Source organism: Python bivittatus, unplaced genomic scaffold (assembly GCF_059951505.1).
Source record: "Python bivittatus isolate LINGU-HERP-01145 unplaced genomic scaffold, Pbiv_v1 ctg000350_np1212, whole genome shotgun sequence".
Classification (NCBI taxonomy): Eukaryota; Metazoa; Chordata; class Lepidosauria; order Squamata; family Pythonidae; genus Python; species Python bivittatus.
In genome coordinates, this window is record NW_028277074.1 from 13,536,096 (window position 1) to 13,558,989 (window position 22,894).

At 34.1% G+C, this 22,894-nt stretch overlaps 1 protein-coding gene across 4 annotated transcripts in view; it reads left to right on the forward strand.

The window, feature by feature from the left end:
• CXADR (CXADR cell adhesion molecule) overlaps positions 1-22,894 on the forward strand; it is a 72,297-nt gene that overhangs the window by 22,931 nt on the left and 26,472 nt on the right. For 2 of the 4 annotated variants that reach the window (XM_088144594.1, XM_088144593.1), the window contains exon 7: positions 953-1,136. In XM_088144594.1, the coding sequence (XP_088000720.1) occupies positions 953-1,136 (184 nt within the window). Of the gene's footprint in view, positions 1-952; positions 9,099-11,422; positions 12,401-22,894 lie in introns of those variants that run through there. The other 2 variants (XM_007421147.4, XM_007421146.4) reach the window with 2 other exon arrangements.

Genomic DNA, 22,894 nt, shown 5'->3' on the forward strand with positions numbered 1-22,894 from the left:
AAATTGTGCAGTGCTGTCCAACTTGAAAAGATTGCTGTGCCCATCCTTGTGACTATGGTTGTATGAATTGTATTAGAGTATCCTTAGATGCCATTGTGCTACTATTTGTGATCCTGTTGTTATTAATGTCATGCTTTGTTGTTGGTTTTATCCTATGTTTACCACCCAGAATTACAATTTGTGAATTGGGCAGCTATATAAATCAATATAATAAATAATTCCAAGGTTGAAACAGCTGTTTGACAAGGTGGATTTGAGTTCAGTACATTCCTAAAAATGTTGGAACATTTTTGCTAAAATCAAAATGCCTCACTTTGAGTTTAAAATGGCTGTTTCATTTTGAAACAGGGCATTTTGAGCCATATTCACTCTTTTCTGTAACTACTTCATAGAAATTTGTAGGAAGAAGCCATTTTTAATTTTTTACCATGAGGAGATTATGTCAGCTTCTTAGGCACTCATTGAAACATATAAGGATGCCTAAAGCTTGTTGTGCTATTGTAAATATTAGCCTTGAAGACGATCATTCGGTTGTCTTATGTGGTCAAAAGTATTTATGAAATATTTAATAATGTTTAATAAACCCTGACAAGTGAATAAAAAGAATACTAGCTTACTCCTGTTGACAACTTTGTTGACTGTTGTTCTTTCTTTTAGCTATTCTAAAGACTGCATTTTCTCCCTTTCCTTACCAGTTCAGAGTTGCAGGGAAGAGACTGTTTTGTCTTCTTCAGCTAGATCAATTTGCTTTTATAGAATAATGCTGGTAGTGGCTGGATGTTACTATGGTCTAAAATTTAGAATAAATCCAAGAGATTTTTAAGTGTGAAAGTGTATTGTATTTTAGGAGATGCTTGTTTGAAAGAAATTATACTAGCTTCATTAAATAAATAATACTGTTTTTAGTGCTTCTAAAGATGCTTAAAACTCTTAAATATGCTTCATTTTTCAGAGAGGATGTCCCTCCTCCAAAGAGTCGTGCCTCAACAGCTCGCAGCTACATAGGGAGTAATCGATCATCTTTGGGCTCAATGTCTCCATCTAATATGGATGGTTTTACCAAAACTCAGTACAATAAAGTGCCAAGTGAAGACTTTGAACGTACTCCTCAGAACCAGTACTTTGATCCACCAAAGGTAGCTGCACCTAATCTAAGTAGAATGGGAGCTATTCCCGTGATGATACCAGCACAAAGCAAAGATGGTTCCATAGTATAACATGACAAGACATTAATTTGAAGTTTCACTAGTTCATTACCACATTGATGATTAGTTTGTTCCAGTTTTACACTTTTAAATACACTCTTGAGCATCAGAATATTTGCTTAGCTCACAAGTTTTTTATTGAGTTTGACCACTTACATTGAAGAAAGCTGACAGTGAAGGAACCATTGTTATCCACAATTTTTTAGGAGTTTCTAAATAAATATTGAAATATGAATTCTTGATCTATTAGCGTTAGTGGACTGTATGACATGAAGTATTTTATCTTTACGTTGTTAGAGATACCTGACTATATATGACAACTGTTACAACAATAGAGTTCTTTTGTTCAGAAATCTGAAAATAGGGACTTGAATTCTTGTAATATAGATTCTGGAGTACATTTCTTAAGAGCTTTGAATTTTTAAAATGGATTATCAGTTATAATAAGGCACAGTTTTACTGTATTTACCACTTTATGTCCTCTCATATTCTCTCTCTCTCCAGTCTTATAGTGAATTGCTTGTTCTATGAGCATAAACTTTTCCTTTCTAGATATGTAATATTGAATGTGTTTACTCAGCACGTTAGGTGCATATCTGACAGAGAAATGAAACCTGAATTCATTCCTTAATTAATATTTGGCATTTTGCAAGCTGCATTTGTCATTTTGAAATAGTTAACCATCAGATTCCCTGCTTTTTATAAAGATTAGATTTTACACAGGGACCAGAATATTAGCCTTTAATTTATAAAATACACTAGCACAAATATACTCTTGTGGTAACATTTTCTGTAAACCAAGAGCTGGTGAATGTAGTAAGGGCTTTCTTGCTATATTAGTACAGGTAGTCCCTGCATTAAGAATGCCCAGGTTACAGATGACTCATAGTTAAGAAAAGAACCAATTGTAGCAAAATTTGAGTTAAATACACAATGGTTTGAGTTCATTACACAGTTCTACTTACACAGTTATACAATAATACTGTTCTGGCTTACGTACAAATTCGACTTAAGGGCAGACCTTGGGAACGGAACCTCGTTCTTAAACTGGGGACTACCTGTAACCCATAATTGTGTGTGTGTGTGTGTGTATGTTGCTTTAACTGTAGTAAAGTGTGTCTGTGTTACCTAATTTTAATTTGAAGAATTTTTATTTGTACATGTAGTAATGCAACTTAGTAGTATAAATAACTTTGATATTTCTTAAATTGACCTGATCTAATAATAGGATATATTGAATTAGGTAATAAACAATTTTTGAAGTACACACACCCTTATTGCTAGATTTAGATACTGGAGTGAAGTATTAGTCTTCACATATTGAAGTCTTTTAGGTTATTTGATACTGTTAGATATGAAATTATTTTTTATGTGTGCCTTAAACATCATGTGTGTTCAATAAACTTTACACCTGATTATATGTCAGATTTCTACTATAAAATGTCCTGGTCCTTCACTTTGTATCTTCATCTTTCTGCACCATTAAGAAAAGCAGTTTTTGACACAACACTGTGACTTCTTTTTTCTTATTTAATATTTTCTGCCAAATGTCGGTTAAGTGACTACATAATTTTGCATTTCAGAATGTCTGTCTTTACTGTTTCTATACTTCCTTCATGGGGTCTGATCCTTTTACATGTTATTGCACATCTTTTCCCACTGTACCAGATAAGTGAATTATTGGGATTATAACCTATGTCTTCCTGCTTTTGAAAACAGAATAGTAAGATAATAAAAATCAAATGTGCAATAAGAAGGCAGCTTCCCTTTTATATTTATATTGGATTAAACCTAAATATAATATTTAAAGCTGGTTTGCTGAAATCAGGGGACTGATTTCAACAAACCTACTCAGTATTTTTAAGTCTTGTCAAACTCATGAGAGAGTTCTTTTTTTTAAACTTTGCAGACAGTATTAATGCTTTGAAAAAGTTGTGACTATTGTAATAATACAAGAAGGGGTTCTTTGCACATGTTCCCATGCTTTCCAAAAGAAATCTTTCAAAGGATTTGGAAATGCATAATGAACATATTGTGTGGCATACTATACTCTGAAGTACTACAATCAAGAATTTGACTACACTGTTTGAAAAGTAGTTAGGTTCTCAGTTAACAATTCTGTCATTCTGTCGTCCTATAGCATTGCTGCTATACTTAATGGTAGAAATCAGACAAAATGCAAAATGCTAATATAGCAGTTGGAAGAATTCTGGCACATTTAATTTTCTCGTTCTTATGAAAATAATAAAAGCATAATAAAAAGATAGTGATTTGTCAGCAAGATGTGGCTTTTACATAGTTAAATGTAGATAGTCTGGTTGCTTTTGATTGTTCATGGATGTAGTATAAATAGGAACTAATATAACACACATGTACATGTATATATAGTAACTGATTTGGGTTAGACTATTCTGAGCATTGGATGTCTAGAATGAATTGAATGAGTAAAAATGATATTACATTTAGTAAAATCTCAGTCATTTTTTGTAAATAGTTAGCTTTCTTGAGGCTGTGTTCCAATTGTCGTGATGTTCCAGGGCCCAAGAAAAGGGAATCTGTTTTGCACTGAGAAATAAAGAGTTGTATAACCTGGGATGATACATACTAAGGATATTCAACCTTTTTATCCCACAAGTTAATGATAGGGAGAGAGATCAGTTGGTTATTATTACCACTCTGCCCTTATGAGCACTTCTAGGGCTGTGTTTGTAGTAATGGTAGTATTCACAGAGAGGTTGTGTAGCTGTTGCCAATCAGTTATTCAGAGGAGGAAAGAAGTACGAAGATGTATTTAATTATGAAGATGTCAGAATGTATGATGTTAAAACTTACTTTTGCTTTTTTCAATGAATAGATTAATTGGTTTATGTTTATAGATTATTGGTTTATGTTAATGGAATCCTAAACTTAAGATTCCTTGTTAAACATGAAGGTCTTATGTTAATATTACATACGTGAAATGTCTGTTCTTAATATAGGAAGAAGTTAAATTACATTGTTTTGCATGCCTATTAGCTTTATATATAGTCAACATTAATACAGTATATCTTTTAAATATACATTTTGTTTTGTGGTTTTTAGTCAGTAGATAGATGTCAATGTGATTATTAAGTGAGCATGTATTTTTTAACATATACATCTAGCAACTTTTAAAACCAAATGCACCTTTTCCTGGAATTGTGTAGTGCTGGCATAACCCTAGGAGAAAAAAGTGTTGTTCTTTTCAAAGCACTGTCACATGCCTGCAATTGGAACAAATAGTACAGAACCTTTATGAGGCATCATTACAAGTTTTGGGTTTTGTGAAGATCCCAGTTATAGGTGGTTTATTTTTTTTTTCTAGATTTTTTTTTTAAATATAAATACTGACATTTGTAGAAGGAAACAAAAATTGCTGTGGGTTTATTACTGGTGTACTGTTTGCAATAAAGATATTAGTAAATCAGATATTGTGATGTTCTTAAATATTGCAGCTTTGTTTTGTAAATGTTTTTAAAAAGATAATTTGTTCATATTAAGTATGTTATTCTTCTTGTCTCTTGAAAAATATAATTAAGCAAAAAAAAAAAAATCAGAGTGGCAAAATTACCAAAGCTATTGGGCTTGATTTTCATTATTCATATTCATAGACCTGGAAATAGAAAATAGTCATTTTTTAAAATTTGTATGAATGTAATAGACATGTTGTTTAGTCAAAAAACTTCTTCATTGTAAAAATTTTCTAACAGCAATTTTTAAAGCAGGAAAATAAAGAGAAAAGTAAGTTGGGTGGACATAATTTATAATGAGCACTATATCATGTATTAAGGATCCAAAGAAGCAGAAGAGAATCATTTTTAAATTTGTTCTGATCCCTTTTCTCTTCCCTCTGCTGACCCAAAGTATGATTTATGTTACTTTATGTTGAGTATCTGAATGTAGTCAAGTATTATTAGGCCTAATAATATACTTTGAGTTTTGTAGTTTTTTATTCAAATAACTAACTTTACATTCTAAGTTGAACATATATGTTGTTTCAATTACATGAATATGTAAATTAACATATTCAGAATAATTTTTAATATTACCAGGCACTGAATATGTAAGCATTCATTAATATAAATTATAGAAGTATGTTTTGTTTTTATATGTGTTCAATTTTATGTTTGTTATATCTTCATCATAGACAGTTGTACCCCAACTATTACTTTCTCCCTTAGTGAAGAGGATTATACATACTATACTTTCTTGTATAGCTCTTTGTAATTTCTTACATTTAGAGCTTTGGGAAATTATTATGTTTGGAGTAAAACTAGCTAGAAAACATTTTTACACAATTATTACTGAAATGTTTGGGAAATGAAGAGATGAAATATACAAATATGCTGTATTTATTCATTTTGGTAATATCTGAAAACAGAATCCTCCACATAAATGCTTTTATTGTCACTGCATAGAGACCTGTACAAAGTTCACCACTGGATTTAGAGAGCTGTATTGGATTTAAAATTCCTTTCAAAAATTCTTTTCTGAACCCAGTTTGAAGATAGTTGCTGAGATAAATTTAAAAATACATGCAGAAGGTCTTATCTTGAATACACAAAATATAGTTATGCAAAATAAACTGCAAGTAATATAATTTTTTTTTGCTACTGTCCCTAATTAGTAAATTAATTATATCTAATTTTTAAATTAAAAAAAAAACCTTATACACAGTAGTGTATGAGATCACATAAAAGAATATATCAGATGAAGAAATATACTTTTGAATTTCAGCAAGGTATTGTTACACTGGCTTGTTTTTATATGGCTGAATTTTATGTGTATTATAAAGCGATATGCAATATTGATAGAGGGTTTTTCCCCGTCCAGCATTCCTAATGATATATTTATAGGATGAGAGGGTTTTTGTTTGTTTGTTTTTGTTTCTGTGTGTTTGTTTTTTACAGTGCAGGTAGTCCCCAGTTTAACAAGTTCTGTTCCCAAGGACAAGGTCTGTCCTTAAGTCAAATTTGTACGTAAGCTGGAACAGTATTATTGTATAATACTGCATAAGTAGTATTGTGTAATGAATTTGAACCATTGTGTATTTAACTCAAATTTTGCTACAGTAGGCTCCATTCTTAACTGTGGGTTGTCTGTAACCCAGGGACTACCTGTAATAACATATTTCATAATGAGGAAGAGATTGAGTCTTATTTTAGAGGACTCTAATTCAAAACCTTTTTGAATAAGAAGAATATAAAATGTTCAGCATCTTGCTGTGTAATAATTTTTGAGAAATTAGTAATTACTCCTCCCAACCTAAAAGAACATTCTCAACAAGTTGTTATTAGAAAAGGAATTAGATTACTATAAATCTAAAAGAATCTTGGGAAATCAGGTGACTTTTATCAGCTTCTGTAGAAGAATTGCAAGGGAAGATTGCATATCATTTGCATTTACATCCAGTGAGAATAGCCCAGATATCTGATAAGTATTAAATAAAATGTTGGAGGCACAAAATGGGGAACTTTTTTTCATATCTGATGAAAAAGTTGCATCTTTCTGGAAGGAAATATTTGAATTATAAAGTGTAGAAAGTGCTCCAAAATTGGAATTATTAAATATTTTTGAGGGTGTTATTACTAAATTACATAACAAGGAACTTACCTTATTTTTATTTTGAACAGCTAAGTTAATAATTCATCAGCAGTGGAAATTTGTTGATAATTTAACAATGGAAAAAACATGGTAACTTATGGTCAATTGCTCTGGAGAAAGGTCTTGATAAAATTTGAATATTAAGTTTGCATTTTTATCAAATCTGGAAAGATATATATTAAGGATAATAAACAAGCTAATTAAAAATACAATAAAAATAAATTTTAAAAATGCAATTTAAAAAGTTCACTAAAGGAATTCACAAATATTAGATCAGGGAAAAATGATATTAATATAATCTGAACTTCCTCCACAACCCTTAAAAGCAGACTTTATGATAATTGTAAAGATCACATGTGTGTCAAGTATATAAAGAGAATAAAGGTTCCATAAATTGTAAAGAGAATAAAGTTCCATAATAACTCGTTTATAAAATTCAATACGTGTAATGTGATGTTTTCTATATACAGGAAACAAGAACAATGTATTCAAATCTGGAATGTATTAATTGTGCTATATAGCTTTAAAGTGTAAGTGGATTAGGTTTATCTATTTAAGTAAAGTAGATAAACCTGTAGCTTTATCATGGGATTGTAAAATTGAGTTTGGTGTATGATACAAGTAGTCCTTGCTTAACAACCACAATAGGGACCAAAAAATTGGTCATTAAGTGGGGTGGTTATTAAGTGAGTCACCATGTAACTGGACCCGATTTTATGACCATTTTTACAACAGTTGTTAAGCGAATCATGTGGTTAAGCAAATCCAGCTTCCCCAATGGATTTTTTTACCAGAATTTCCTTAACCACATGATTCACTTAGACCACATGATTTGCTTAACAACCACAATGATTTGCTTAAAGACAACTGTAAAAGTCACAAATCATGGTCATGTGATTGCGGGGGTGGTGCGATGGTTTGTGACGGTTGTAAGTGTGAGCACAGGCTGTAAAGCACTTTTTCCGAGGCTTTTGTAACTTTGAACCATTGTTAAATGAATGTTAAGTGAGGACTACCTGTACTGAAATGAGTCCTACAGAATTGTAGTATCTTCTTAAATTCTATTTATTATTATTCATTTCAATGTGTTTTAATGTGTTGGTTTTATTCATACAACTGAATTCATTTTATTCTAGTGAACTGTAGAAGTTTAATATTAGTTCCATTGTTAGTAGGATCAATGTAAATTCCAGGTAGCTGATTTAGAAAACATGAATAGTAATTATTTCCAGATGTTGGATTATGAAATAGTTTTGGCATGCAATTCTTCTGGTCAAATAGGAGCAGAATGCAATGATATTTAAGAGAAACATTGCTATCCTGATGACTAATTTTCTTGAAATCATCATATTCCCCCCAAACCTAAAATTAAAGTATGTGAATAAAGTACAGAAATACATTTTATATAATGTATTCCTCCCCTAAAGCACCATTAACCATTGAAGACCGTAGCCCATTCCTGCATTTTAAAATTGCACGTGAAGAAATTGCTGACATGTTAGATCATTTTTTTCTAAAAAGGCCAAACTTATTGCATATGCTTGGAAATGCTTTTTCGTTCAATGCTATTATAGAAAGATGTAGATGACTAAAGCAGATTTAAAGCTCTTTGGAAGTAGGAAAGGGGAAAAGGAAGTAGCCATCTTTGTGCAGAACTTTGCTTTATAAATCACACAAATACAAAAATTTTCAGGGATCATATGAGGTACTTTGTTACAAAGCCAGATCAAGCTAACTTGAACATCCTGCCTCATTTATTTTAAATACTCTGCTTTTTATGGTGGAACAGACTACTGATTATATTAACACCTTTGCAATGATTTCTGGAAATGATTTATGCTCAGTGCCGTCCATCTTCCATATCAAGTAAGCAGGAATGCTTTCTGTTTGATTGCTTTTGTACTTCAGAATAAAATTTATTTTATTTTTTCTTTAAACATTCAACTAATCTTTATTTGTCTCTGTAGTTTTATGTTTGAATATGTTTCAGTAGACTATTTAAGTTAGAATATGCACAGATAAAGTGTCTTGTCTAGGGCAAAAACTATAATTTTTTTTTTTTATCTAAGCAATTTTATATTAATCAGGTCTCATTAACACATCTACTTTTTTTATCCTAAATCACTGGATTGGATTCAAAGACGTTTGAGTGAGCAATTAGCTTATTTAGCGGTGTTATGCAAACTATTGCATCAGCACTCATGGAAGACTGCTCATTTTGGAGCTACAGTGGGGCAAAAAAGTATTTAGTCAGCCACCAATTGTGCAAGTTCTCCCACTTAAAAAGATGAGAGAGGCCTGTAATTTTCATCATAGGTATACCTCAACTATGAGAGACAAAATGGGGGGGGGGCCAGAAAATCACATTGTCTGATTTTTAAAGAATTTATTTGCAAATCATGGTGGAAAATAAGTATTTGGTCAATATCAAAAGTTCATCTCAATACTTTGTTATATATCCTTTGTTGGCAAAGACAGAGGTCAAACGTTTTCTGTAAGTCTTCACAAGGTTTTCACACACTGTTGCTGGTATTTTGGCCCATTCCTCCATGCAGATCTCCAATACAGCAGTGATGTTTTGGGGCTGTCGCTGGGCAACACGGACTTTCAACTCCCTCCAAAGGTTTTCCATGAGGTTGAGATCTGGAGACTGACTAGGCCACTCCAGGACCTTGAAATGCTTCTTACGAAGCCACTCCTTCGTTGCCCGGGCGGTGTGTTTGGGATCATTGTCATGCTGAAAGACCCAGCCACGTTTCATCTTCAATGCCCTTGCTGATGGAAGGAGGTGTTAACTCAAAATCTCACAATACATGGCCCCATACATTCTTTCCTTTACACGGATCAGTCATCCTGGTCCCTTTGCAGAAAAACAGCCCCAAAGCATGATGTTTCCACCCCCATGCTTCACAGTAGGTATGGTGTTCTTTGGATGCAACTCAGCATTCTCTCTCCTCCAAACACAATGAGTTGAGTTTAGACCAAAACGTTCTACTTTGGTTTCATCTGACCATATGACATTCTCCCAATCCTCTTCTGGATCATCCAAATGCTCTCTAGCAAACTTCAGACGGGCCCGGACATGTACTGGCTTAAGCAGGGGGACACGCCTGGCACTGCAGGATTTGTCCCTGGCGGCGTAGTGTGTTACTGATGGTAGCCTTTGTTACTTTGGTCCCAGCTCTCTGCAGGTCATTCACTAGGTCCCCCCATGTGGTTCTGGGATTTTTGCTCACTGTTTGCTCACAAGATCATTTTGACCCCACGGGGTGAGATCTTGCGTGGAGCCCCAGATCGAGGGAGATTATCAGTGGTCTTGTATGTCTTCCATTTTCTAATTATTGCTCCCACAGTTGATGTCTTCACACCAAGCTGCTTGCCTATTGCAGATTCAGACTTCCCAGCCTGGTACAGGTCTACAATTTGTTTCTGGTGTCCTTCGACAGCTCTTTGGTCTTGGCCATAGTGGAGTTTGGAGTGTGAATGTTTGAGGTTGTGGACAGGGGTCTTTTATACTGATAACAAGGTCAAACAGGTGCCATTACTACAGGTAACAAGTGGAGGACAGAGGAGCCTCTTAAAGAAGTAGTTACAGGTCTGTGAGAGCCAGACATCTTGCTTGTTTGTAGGTGACCAAATACTTATTTTCCACCATGATTTGCAAATAAATTCTTTAAAAATCAGACAATGTGATTTTCTGGATTTTTTCCCCCATTTTGTCTCTCATAGTTGAGGTATACCTATGATGAAAATTACAGGCCTCTCTCATCTTTTTAAGTGGGAGAACTTGCACAGTTGGTGGCTGACTAAATACTTTTTTGCCCCACTGTATATAACTGTTTGTGAAATAGCAGCTGTTGTCTGTATGGACTCTGTGTGCATTTCTTAACTTCAGACAAGTCCAGTTGCATTTTTTTTCCCCTACTTGGGAAACCACAGAGAACCCCACATGCTCTAGCCATTGGAACTTTGATAAGTTGGGGGAAGATTCAATATTTAGAGGAGAAAAGGTTGCTTCTCTTTTCTAAAGATTAGAGAAGACAGTAAGAGTGAATCACACTATAAATATAGTGGGGTTCCAGAAATGCTAATCATTTTTTTTTTTATTTTAACTGCATTTTGTACAGGAATGCTATAAATGAAGGGATTGCAAATATAAATTTCTTGATTTGGGGGACTCTTTTTGGCCAGTTTTCTTACTGTTTACCACCAAGCCTGGAGTGTTATTTTAGACACGGCAGTTAAAATTGTAGACAATTCTGCAACTTGTGTAGAATTTGAATTGGATCAATGAATTTGACTTAAAATCAAATTAAATGTACAATATTCTGTAATATACCTATACTAAGATAAAAAAAGATAGCATTTGTATTCATGAAGTAGTTTAAATATTCTATATAGAAGCAATAAAATCCTATACTAAGATTTTTTAAGAAATTGGACTAGCTTCATTGGATGGAGAGTTTGATCATTTAGCAATCTGATTTAAAATATCCAGCCACAGCAATTTATAGCTTGAATGTTTAGGATAGTTGTTTATTTATACTTTAATTTTAAAGCTCATTTGTTGATTGTTCATGTTTTCTCTGTTGTAGTATGACAACGCATGCAGGATGGGTGACATAACAGTGGTATAAAGTTGAAGAAACATCATAATATCATGAATTTTACATTATGAAGGAAATGAAGTACTCTGTGTTTTATCATTCTATGTAAGGTCTGCAGACAATGATGGTAAAATAGAGTAAATCTACTATAGGTAGTTTTTCCTCCCAAATATTTAAAAATACACTACTTGAAAATATATTTTTTGTAAGAGTGCTAAACATGAAAAATGTGAAAATATGAAAAGAGAATTGAAGTTGATTGAAGATCATGCAATCGTCATGCTTGGATGGAGCCACTTAGGCCATCGTACCCAACCTGCTCAGTGCAGTAATCCAGATTAAAGAATCCCTGACAGATGGCTGCCTAACATTTTCTTGAACACAGCCAATGAGTGGATACCCACTACCTCTCTGTATGATTGGTTTCATTGTTGAACTGTTCTTACAATCATCTGACCTAACTTGGAATGGAGATAAGTAATGCAGGCTTTGGCTGTTGATGCTCAAGTACTCAATTCAGTTGAGTAAAAGGTATATTTTTTAAATTGTATTTTACGATCAATCAGTATCATTTCACACTCTGCCTTTTAGATTATATTTTTATGCTTTTTTAAATCATATAGATCTGATTTTTTAAAAAAGAAACCTGTCTTTTATAAATAGTTTTCTTTTATTTGAATACAGTTAAAAAGAAAAACTACAATATGCAGTACAGAAAATTATAAAAGATGAAACCAGAAAGAAACAAAAACATACAAGGCTTACATTCATGGCTACATAAATATGAAAATTTTACATAAACCATTCAATAGATGGTTGTTCTATTTCTTTATAATCATCCATAGCTAATCTACGTTGATAAGTAATATGTTGCTAATAAAATCTGTTCTGCAAATTGATGAGGACTTGGGGTCATATGTTCATTTTCCATTTTTTAAGAATAAATCTTAATTACTTTTTTTTTTTTTTAAAGAAAAGTGCCTCTCCCCCCTCCTCCCCCATCAACATATCTGTTGTATGGCCTACTTGTTTTGCATCCTTAAGCCCTCTCTTTACTTTTAAGTGTAGGCCTTGGTACAATCACCTGCTAGCTTTTTTGTCCCATTGTCTTAACATCAACTATAGACAATTCTTAAAGAATGGGGTTTCTTACAAGAGGAATCAGCAGAATTTCCTTTAAATTATACTTAATGTATAATGGAATATTCAATGCCATTTACAAAATACTGAAAAATACATTTATACTATAAATTTTATTTAGAGATAATTGCTTTTCTTTCTTTTTTCCTGACAAAGTTCTAAAATAGGGAATGAGCTAATCTAATATTCTAATGTATCAAATAAAATTGGTAGTTGTTCTTTCAGTGTTTATTTAAGTGAAGTTCTAGGGACCATCTCTTTAATATATAATAGTTTAATATATTCAGTAGTTAAATCTCTTATTTGGAAATAAGAAGGTACAATTTGACTGCTCTGAATCAAGAATTGTAAACAGGTGCAGAATTTTTTTAGGAAAGTAATGTGAAACATTTATTTATTTTTATATATTGTATTTCTATGTGTATGCTCCTAGGACAGAATCCTTACAGCAAGGGCAGCACCCCTTCCTCAGTTTTAGCCTGTCACTTTTCCCATACATAGAAACCTCTGGGAGAACCTGAGGCCAGATACCCCAAAGGGTGACCATTGTGGGCATTACTGTCATGCATAAGACCTCCTTAGGATGTGGATAATTAACGATTGACCTGCTATTTTAACAGAAGAAAGGCCCTGTGAGAATTCTTGAAGCACATCTAGATAGGCTTGACAGAAAGATGGGCACTATTTGCTTAGATCTCCACCAACCTGCTCCAACTCCATTACACTATTTCCCTCCCTTCCCTCCCCCAAACTTTATAGTTGTCAGTACTTCCCCTTGACCACACATCCTTCTTGTTAACTGAATTTAACTGAATTTTCTTACCCGCTAGCCAAACTTTCAGTCTAAAATCTATTCCAAAGCACACTCCAGCATGGCCCTCCTATAAATAATCGGCCCAAACAAGATCACCCCAACAAACCAATAATATTACTCCATTATAACAATTTTAAACCCCATACAACTAACAAATGGACAATCCAGTGTGATAAAGTTGTTGTCTGCTTAATTTAATAGTTCCAAGTATCAACCCAATCTGACTGTCACAAATGACTGGAATAAAAACCATCTCTGAGGGAGGGCAAATCCAGGAATCCACCAACAAATGGCAACAGAGAGGCTATATCCAATAGTGATGACAGCAATAATAATGGCAAGTGACCAACAAGGTTAAAACAACAGGACATCAAGACACTATAAAAATAGCAAACATGAAGTACTAACACACAGGATGAAAAACAGAAAGATTATTTATTTTTCCCACTATAAGTATTCTATTTCTTAACATTAAATCCACACCATTCTTCCAATCTCTTCACACTACCAAAACAAATTGTTCTTAACCCATAACAGTTCTATCTCCACTCTTTTAACACCCTCCTGCTAACAACTCTTAATAATTTGGTACTTGCTTTCCTTCATCAAATCTTTATACAGTATTTTCCCAACACTTTCTTCTTCCCCAATACAGTCTCTTTCTGTTCAACTCTGTTGAAAGCACCACTGTTCTCTTCTGCCCCTTTTTGTCCACCTGCTTCTACTCCATAATAATCCCGTATTTATTTTCCTTCACCAAAACGTTCAGTTTTCTTTCTCCAGAACAGTCTACAACATCAGGTCTCTGTATCCAGGTCCCTTCTATTTCAATTCTGATTCTAGGTCCATCATTAGTTCTATTTGCCACTTTGATAAAGTTCTTTGACCATTTAATAGCTAATTTAATATTTTAGGCACATATGAAAGAAAACATTGTTTATTTCAGAATTGCAAATTCCAGACTTCAGCATATGTTGCCAGAGCCAAAGGAAACGGCAGAAAAGCATGGCAATGTTATGCATCAGGGTTGCACCATGGTTTGGAATTAACCACAGTGACTAAAATGGGGTTCAAACATGAATAGGTTGCAATAGTTGGATTTATAGAAATCATAATATTCCACTTCATGCACCATATTAAGCCAAAACAAAACTACATTGTGACTTAATGAGATGTGTGAACCCAGCCAGTATAATGAGATTCATTCTCCATATATAGGGACAGCATGTTCATGATTCAAATGAAGGTACATGTACTAGTGCTTGTGAATTTTTTTAGCATCAGTTGATTTTTTTTAATATAAATTATTTTTTTAAATTAATTTTACATTTAAGTAAAGCTATTGTAAGTTGGGCCTTCCACAGAAGGCTGTGTGTATTGTTTTATATATAGCTGTTTCTAGACAAAAGAAAAATAATTTAAATAGAAACACTCAAAATTACTCATTTGGACATCTAAAAAAAACTAACTTCAGTTTGGACTGAAGGTGAATTTTTAAAGAGGTCTCATGGAATGTAATCTGCATGGGTTAAAAGCATGGGAAACAGTTTAAATAATATACATTAGGGAACTACAACTGAGGATTTATTGTGGCTATAATTTTGATTCTATTTTGCAGTACAATGTATTGAGTGCTAATTCTTTTTCACAGTGCCATCCTATACATGACCACTGAAAAATGACTCCAATTGCTTTGTGATGGTGGTGATGGAGAGGTTACAGGAAAAATAAATATTTATGGTCAATTACAGTATGTGCCATTCATTTTCACAATTAAGCTGTTCAAAAAATATGAAGATAACATTCCTAATCAGTATTTATTCTGAAACAAATCTTATATCGTTAATGCCCTCTTGCCCTTAATTTGTGCTTCGACACTTAATTTAGGATTTGCAGGATAGATACGAAAGAACAAGAACATCAAAGGAGATGCCAGGACAGCACAAACCTTTAGAGAAAGTTTATTAAGAAATTGTCCTGGAACATACTTACAGTGCCAGAGGGATCTGCCCCCCAACAGCCGGGCGAGCCCAAATGGTGAGGATGGTCTCCGGAATTCAACTCACAAGGAAGCTTGGTTTGCAGGGCAAATCTTAAAGCCCTTTTCCCCACACCACATTCATTGGAGAGGAAGTGGATGGGGAATATACATCAAAAACAATGCTCTGGTGCCGGCAGCAAACAGCTGGTGTATTCCCCATTGGGTGCCTGCTTACTCTCTTGTAATCCCTTCCTCTCCAATGAATGTAAATACAAACATTAATTCCTTTGTTCCTAGTTATCCCAGTGCCTGGGTGAACATTCCAAAGGGCAGAAGACTGGAAAAGGAATGCACAGTTGCAGTTATGTGACTTCCCACTTAGCAACCACTTCGCTTAACAACAGTGCTGCAGTCCCAATTGTGGTTGCTAAACCTGTATACCTATACCTACATCTATGCCTATATCTCATTCCTAAACAGAGTATTCTTTGTTGCTTGAGCTTACTCCCAAGACTTTAGCTGCCATTTAGCCACCTTCAAGTTGGTTTCTGGTGCTGTCTGCTGCTGTTCTAAACTGGTGCTGAAGCATTGCCTTGGCAGTTTCTCAGTCTGTGCTGGGGTGATGAAGGTGTTTTACCAGCTGCTGGCTGGCTGTAGCTCTGAGAATTTGTTGCTGCTGGAGTGGTGAAGCTGCGGGGCTCTGCTTGTCCTTTCAGCTTGTCTGCTACTCCTCTTTTACCATCAGTTGTCTGTTGAGCTGACAGTTGCTCCACTCCCTCAGCTGCAAATCCCTCCTTTCTGCTCTCTGACACAACACAAATCACAAACGCAGCTATACACCCACATCCTGATCCTCTCAGTGTTTTCTTTTCATACTTTGAAGCCAGGTGTGGTGCAGTGTTCTTCAGGCTGCCTTCTTCAGTCCCAGGGCAGAAAACAAAGGGAAAAAAAGGCTCATGCTGGCCACCGCAAGGCTTTCTTTCCACACCCTGCTTGTGTTTAATATTGACATGAAGCTGCAAGGTGAGGTCATCTGATGGCATGGGCTGAGGTACTGATGAGTATGCTGATAATACCCAGCTTTATATCTCCACCCCTGTTAATCCAGCTGTGGAATGAGTGTGTGTGTGTGTAATGTTTTTGTATAGTTTTTAGCTATTGTTAGCATTCAAGAGTCACAAGTTTGAGATGTATGGCCATATAAATTTAAAGGCAGGCACGCAGGCAGGTTGGCTAAAGTTTCCTTACAAACTGCTGGCCACATTAGAAAGTTGAAGAAAGTACTGGCAAACTATTTCCATAATGTTGCCAACTAATCTGCATAAATGCAATAATGAATTGAGCTTGACTCAAGAGTATTTTTATCTTTTACATTTTATAGAGCATAGAATATTTTATTTAGCATCCATTAGGTAGGAATAGTGAGAGTATGTATTCTAATATACCCTTAGGAAGAACTTGCATTTGTTTTCTTGTTCATTGCAACAATCTGATTCAAGAGAGATCAGTTTCAAGGTGGTGTTTTCAGTTGGCGTACTTAACAGCAAAGTTACTCAAAGCATAAACTGCTGCTTTGCAGACCTATAATTATATTCTATATCAAGCATAAACATGTTTTATCAAAATGTGCAATTCATTTCAAATAAATTACAAAGTTAGCCTTTAGTCATTCAGCTTTGTTACTCCAACCCAGAATGTGAAGAAATATCAGTGGGCAGAAAGTAAAATGCAATTCCAGAAACAGTGCATACTCTTCTTTTGAACCACTTCCTATCCAGATTAAATGAGAGGTAAGATGCTGATATAAAAAGAACATTTATTTTAATAGATGCCTACCAGGATAGCATAATTTGGCAATTAGTTCATAATGAAACCACTTTGAATCTGTTTTAGGGAACTTTATTTTTTATTGGAAATCAAAATGTGACTTTTAAATAATTTTCTGGAGCCTTAGTAGAGGAATAAATAGAGGACCAAATAGAGCTCCAATTCTGATCTGAGAAGAAAACGCAAATCATCCTTGCAGCATTGTCATAACTCAGTGGGACTGTTTCCATATCAATTAAAATCAAATACCTTATATTTTAGACAGCACCTTTCCCCATCAAAGCCCCAGTACCAAAGAGTGACTCAAAATTGGATGTTGAAAAGATCTTTCATGTTTGTCTAAGACTTTGTAGTATTCTGAGGCCTGGAATATAGCCCTTGCAGAGAAAATGACATGTCAGTTTGAGATTAATAATAGATTAATGAGACTCATTTACAACATTTTTGAGCATGATCTTGTCTTTTTCCTCTTCTATTATTATGAAAATGTTGTTATATATTCCATCTCTATTTTTAGTGTTTTAGCATGAACTGTTGTACATATTATGACACTGATTGTATTTGTTGATAATAACTTTTAATAAATGTATAAATAAATGTGCTTTAGCAAAAAATCTTTTTCAGAAAATGAAAAGAATCAAACTTTATTTTCCTAAAAAAATATTGACTAAAGTATTCATGAAACTTAAGCATATAATACAAGATAGTCACTTTTGATTTTTGATTTATGCAAAACTTCTTTAAAATTGTATTTCAGATTATGAGGTACCCATGTCATCCCAACATTGAGACATCTTCAAGTTTTAATAAGATGTGACTCTAGTTTTGATTCATCAACTAGCTCTACCTAGTTTTAGTCTACCTTTTTGCATCATGCTTTTGATGCTTTAATAAATGTTTTTAGTGCATGAAGTGTGTGTGTGTGTGTGTGTGTGCATAGTGATATTCTGTTCTTTAATAGGAACAATGACAGCAACAGTGGGTTTATTGATCACTGATTCTGTAGTACATTTACAGATGGCAGAAGTAAATTCATTTATATATATATGAATTATATATAAATATCCTACTCCATGCTTCTCTCTTCTGATGTATTATCTATTATTTTAAAGAATGATATTGACTCCCACAATCACCACCACGTCCAAGCTATGGAAATGAAATATGAGCTGTTAAAAAAATTTAAACTAAATCCTGTAGAAAGCTAATATAAATAAATATATAATACTTAAGTGTAGGGGTCATACTTTAAAGAAAATATTAGTTATCCAATGTGGTATAATGTTAGGGAAGCTATGGAAATATTATTCCATATATTATTCCATTATTACCTATACCTATACCAAAGGAATTAAAGCTCTATTTACTATATAGAACAATATCAGAACAAGTAATCTACTTGTATCAGCAACCTAGATAGTTTGAAACAAAAAATCACACATCAAAATGTGTAAAATATATTTGCCTTTTTTGGTAACTTTTTGATGTTTTGTAACTTTCCTAGAGCATGTTTGGTGAAGTGATTAAAGCACCAGGCTAGAAACCAGGAGTCTATGAGTTCTAGTCCCGCCTTAGGAACAAAGCCAGCTGGGTGACCTTGGGCCAATCATTCTCCCTCAGCCCTAGGAAGTAGGCAATGGCAAACCACTTCCGAAATGTTGCCAAGAAAATTTCAGGGACTAGTCCAGGAAGTTGCCAGGAGTCAAAAAATGACTTGAAGGCATGCGTGTGTGTATGTGCATGCGCACACAGCCCTTTACTAATCCTATCTTTTGTGAACTTTTATCTGTAGTGTGTCTAAGTGGTTATTTTCTTAACTCTTGTGCTTTATGCCTGAATTCTTCCCATGCTGTTTAACCTACAACATCAGACAGCTGGCTGGGACCAGGACATGGTCAGCTCCTTTAAAAGAGGAAACTGCTGGGCTCCTTGAAAGATACAGCAATATAACTAGTTCTCTCTCTTTATCTGTGCATATATATGTTTGTATGTAGGACCTAAGAGAGAAATAATAATATGTGCTCAAATGGTAGATGACTAGATACAGAGTATATTAGATATTCATTTCAAAGTTCATTTAAATTGGAATTTAGCTGCAGCCTGAGTCACCCTGTGGGATAGAGATGGAGAATGTAATCCTGTTGATCTTTTTTGATGTTTCAGCAGATAAACCATGGGAACCTTCTAGAAATCTATGAGAGGGAGCTGTTTACAGTTGTGCCCCAGGTACTCCTTTATTTCCAGAATGTAGTGGTGGGGAAGCTTTGATCAGCCATCTGATACCTTTCCTCCTGGGTTCTGTATAGTTCTCCCATGCTGTTTAACCTACAAGAAACCACTGGGTGAGTTTACTCAGAAGCCTGTATTGTAACTGCTGATACCATTTAACTGTTTTGCTTCTCTTTGAACCCAGGTATGGGTGTGTTAAATTAGTGCATGACTTTGATAAAGGTCTAGATAATGATTAAAAAACTGAGGCCTAGGCTAGACTAGAAGAAAGGAACTGTAAAAGGTTTGCTCATTTTGAAGAGCATTCTGAAGAGTTGGATTCAAGAAGGAGGCAAAGCTTCATTGAAGGACCAAGTATGTAGCTTAGGAAGGGAATGTTTTTTGGTCCATCACTGACTTTAAGGACTCAGGCGACTTTGTGTGAGGTATATTTTTATAGCTATATCACTGCTACACCATTTGGAGGTTGAATAATTTATCTGTAACGAACCATATATTACCATATAACGTATAACCATATAACACTGTATATAACACATATATAGGTGAGCAATACAAGGAAGCTAGCAAGAAGGTTAATAACTGAAGTTAATTCAGTTGATGATAATTTTAACTGATAACATATGTTCTGAACATGTAGTTTTCACACACCAGTTTTAAATTCAATCTAAGTTTAAATTAAAGTGCATTAAGATGATTACCTGATTTAATAATTTATCCTCTTACTCCCTATTTATTCTTTAAAATTAACTTTGGAGGCATCTTCTAAAGATTCTTTAAGATGTACAGATGTTGTCTGTTAAGGAAATGGTCTTTTAAATAAATCAGTCACTAAAACATTGTTTTTATCCTACTTTTCTGATCACTGTTCTTTCCAAAACAGCTCATATCAATTAAAAAAAGAAATTTAGACCTTAAGCTTATGATCTACAGAAAAATGACAAACGAGGAAGAATAGAGAGTGATCAAAAACAAATGGTACAATAAGAATGTGATGTTTGGGACAAGTAAATCTTCTCTTACCAGGCCTGGATTCACCATTAACACCTCAAATTTCATATCTATATTTGGTGACCTATTCCCCCACACACACGCACACACTTAGTTATGCATGTTCTGGGAGTTCCTCTAAGCATTCATAATGTTTCAAAGGTTCCTTCCAGTATTCCTCACTAGGTTTGTTCTTAGAAAGAATAAATCTACTGTCAACTTGTAGCTATTAGGATACCTGTAATAAGAATAAGCTGCCATTTTTGATAATAGTATATACCTTGTGTTCATGCTATCATTTTGTATCTTCCTCAAGAAAACAATTGTATCTTTCATTTTATCATGGCATAACAGTCAAATAAGATTCTATTTAAAATCTTTTTAAGGTAAAATAACTTAAGCCTTTTACTTATGACATCTAGCAGATGGCAGTTTGAAAACTGAATTAAACTGAAACAAAATGGTCAGATTTACCTGAAGCATTTCCAACAGTTACTATATCTACCACTAGAGGGTACCATTCTATTTAATATTAATGAAAAGTTAAGTTTTTCCTAGGATTTTTTTTTAATAACTTCTGCATTTTCCTAGAAATGGAAAATACTAGCATTACCTACCATCCTATGCGATAACTGTAAATGAATTTATTTTTACTCTACATTTTCTTTCAGCGTATAGTCATAAGTTGCCAACTTAAATAATTGAAATGTTAGATTTCAAATTGTTTTTGAAAATTATACAAATGTTACTAATTTTTTTTATAAAATGTATAGGTGTATAGCGAGTAATGTAGTAACTAGGATTATATAAAAGCTGCCATTCCATATTCTTTCCATACCTGAAACAGGCCTGTATTTTCCAAAACACTATATTTGGAACACCACAAAGCACTTTTAATTTGAGGGGTTACATTCCAGAAAACCTCTGGGCTGGTGAATGGCTGAATCAGTATTGTTTGAGGAAAGAATGGAATGCTCCAGAAAGGTTTTCTGGCTGGTTTGATGTGTATCTAAAACATGCAATGTATCACTCATGGCTCTATTTTGATAACAAACTGCTGCTTTTTAGGGTTGTTGCTACTGTTCATAGAAGTATCAGAACCTGATCTTAATATTGGTGCATATTAGGTTGGCTACCAGGTTTGGGCTGCAAAAATACAGGAAACTGTTACTGGTTTTTGGTCATCGATGCAGGACTGTTGCAGGTCATGTCATGGATGCCACATGCCATCAATTTCTCTATTGTAGGGCCAATTTTATGTAATCAATTGTCACTGGAAACTTTCAATGTTACAAGGTAATTAATTTAGTATTTTATATTTTTGGTTTTGAATGAGCTTTTTATTGTTTATTTGTAAGCCAGTTGCTGTTAATGGAACTAGTAGCTTATAAATAAGTAAACTATTACATTTTAAGAAATGTATTGATAAATCACTGAGTTATTTCAGTCCTTTAAGCAACAGTTATTTTTGCTTTGTAATAAACTGCTCTGATTAGGGAAGGATTAATAAAGTTATAGAATGAAGAAAATTTAGTATTCCTTACTGAGACCTCCAGCTGAAACATCTTGATGCTGTAATGAAGTCACTAAGGCTCATAAAGCTTTAGGACTGAATCCCTTTTGTTATTTATTTATTAGCTGCACAATAATTAAGCAATTTGAAGTTTGCACTTTCATTCTTCAGTTTCTAAAATTACTTTCTCTATTGTATATAGATTGAATCTCTTAACATTGACTTAATACTTAATAATTCATGATTTTTTCGTACTAGAATTTGTCAAGGCATCAGTGCAGAAACTCATTAAATTGCACTGTTTGATATTCCACTGGAGGCTGTGTGTGTGTGTGCGCGCGCGCGCATGCAGAGAGTAAATTCTTGGTTTAATAGAGTAATGGAGAGAAGGAATAACTGTTAAAGCCAACAAACAAATCAGTAATGACTTTAAATGTAATTAAGTGTAAAATACTTCATTTTAGTGGTGTTCATAGGGAGGGAAGGGGGGGGGGTTAGACTGATAAAAGCATCACAGTATACGCTGTGCCCCTTTTATGTGTACATACAAGTATGAAAAGGGTAAAATGTGGCATGGCTTTTGTCATTTTGACGAAGGCAGCAAGATCCCACAGGTGCCCCAGCTTCATTTATAAAATTCTCTATATGAATATATCAGCTGCTGTCTCTGATATATAGAAATCACTTTCTTAAACACATAGTCATTCCCCTTTCTCCTCCTCGCAGAAACAGTAGAAAAAAAAGAAAAAAAACAGAATGCAGGCAAGGTGTGGTAGTTGCACAAGGAAAGGAAGGAAAGAGAAAGGGGGAATAAAACTAGATGAGGCAAAAACAAGAGATAACTGGACAGGAAAGGAAAGGAGTCCTGTTTAGATATTGAGAGTTGGATGACATACAAGCTTGTTTATTTATTATTTATTTAGTGCCTTCGAATCAGTCTTGACTCCTGGTGACTACTTGAAGAAG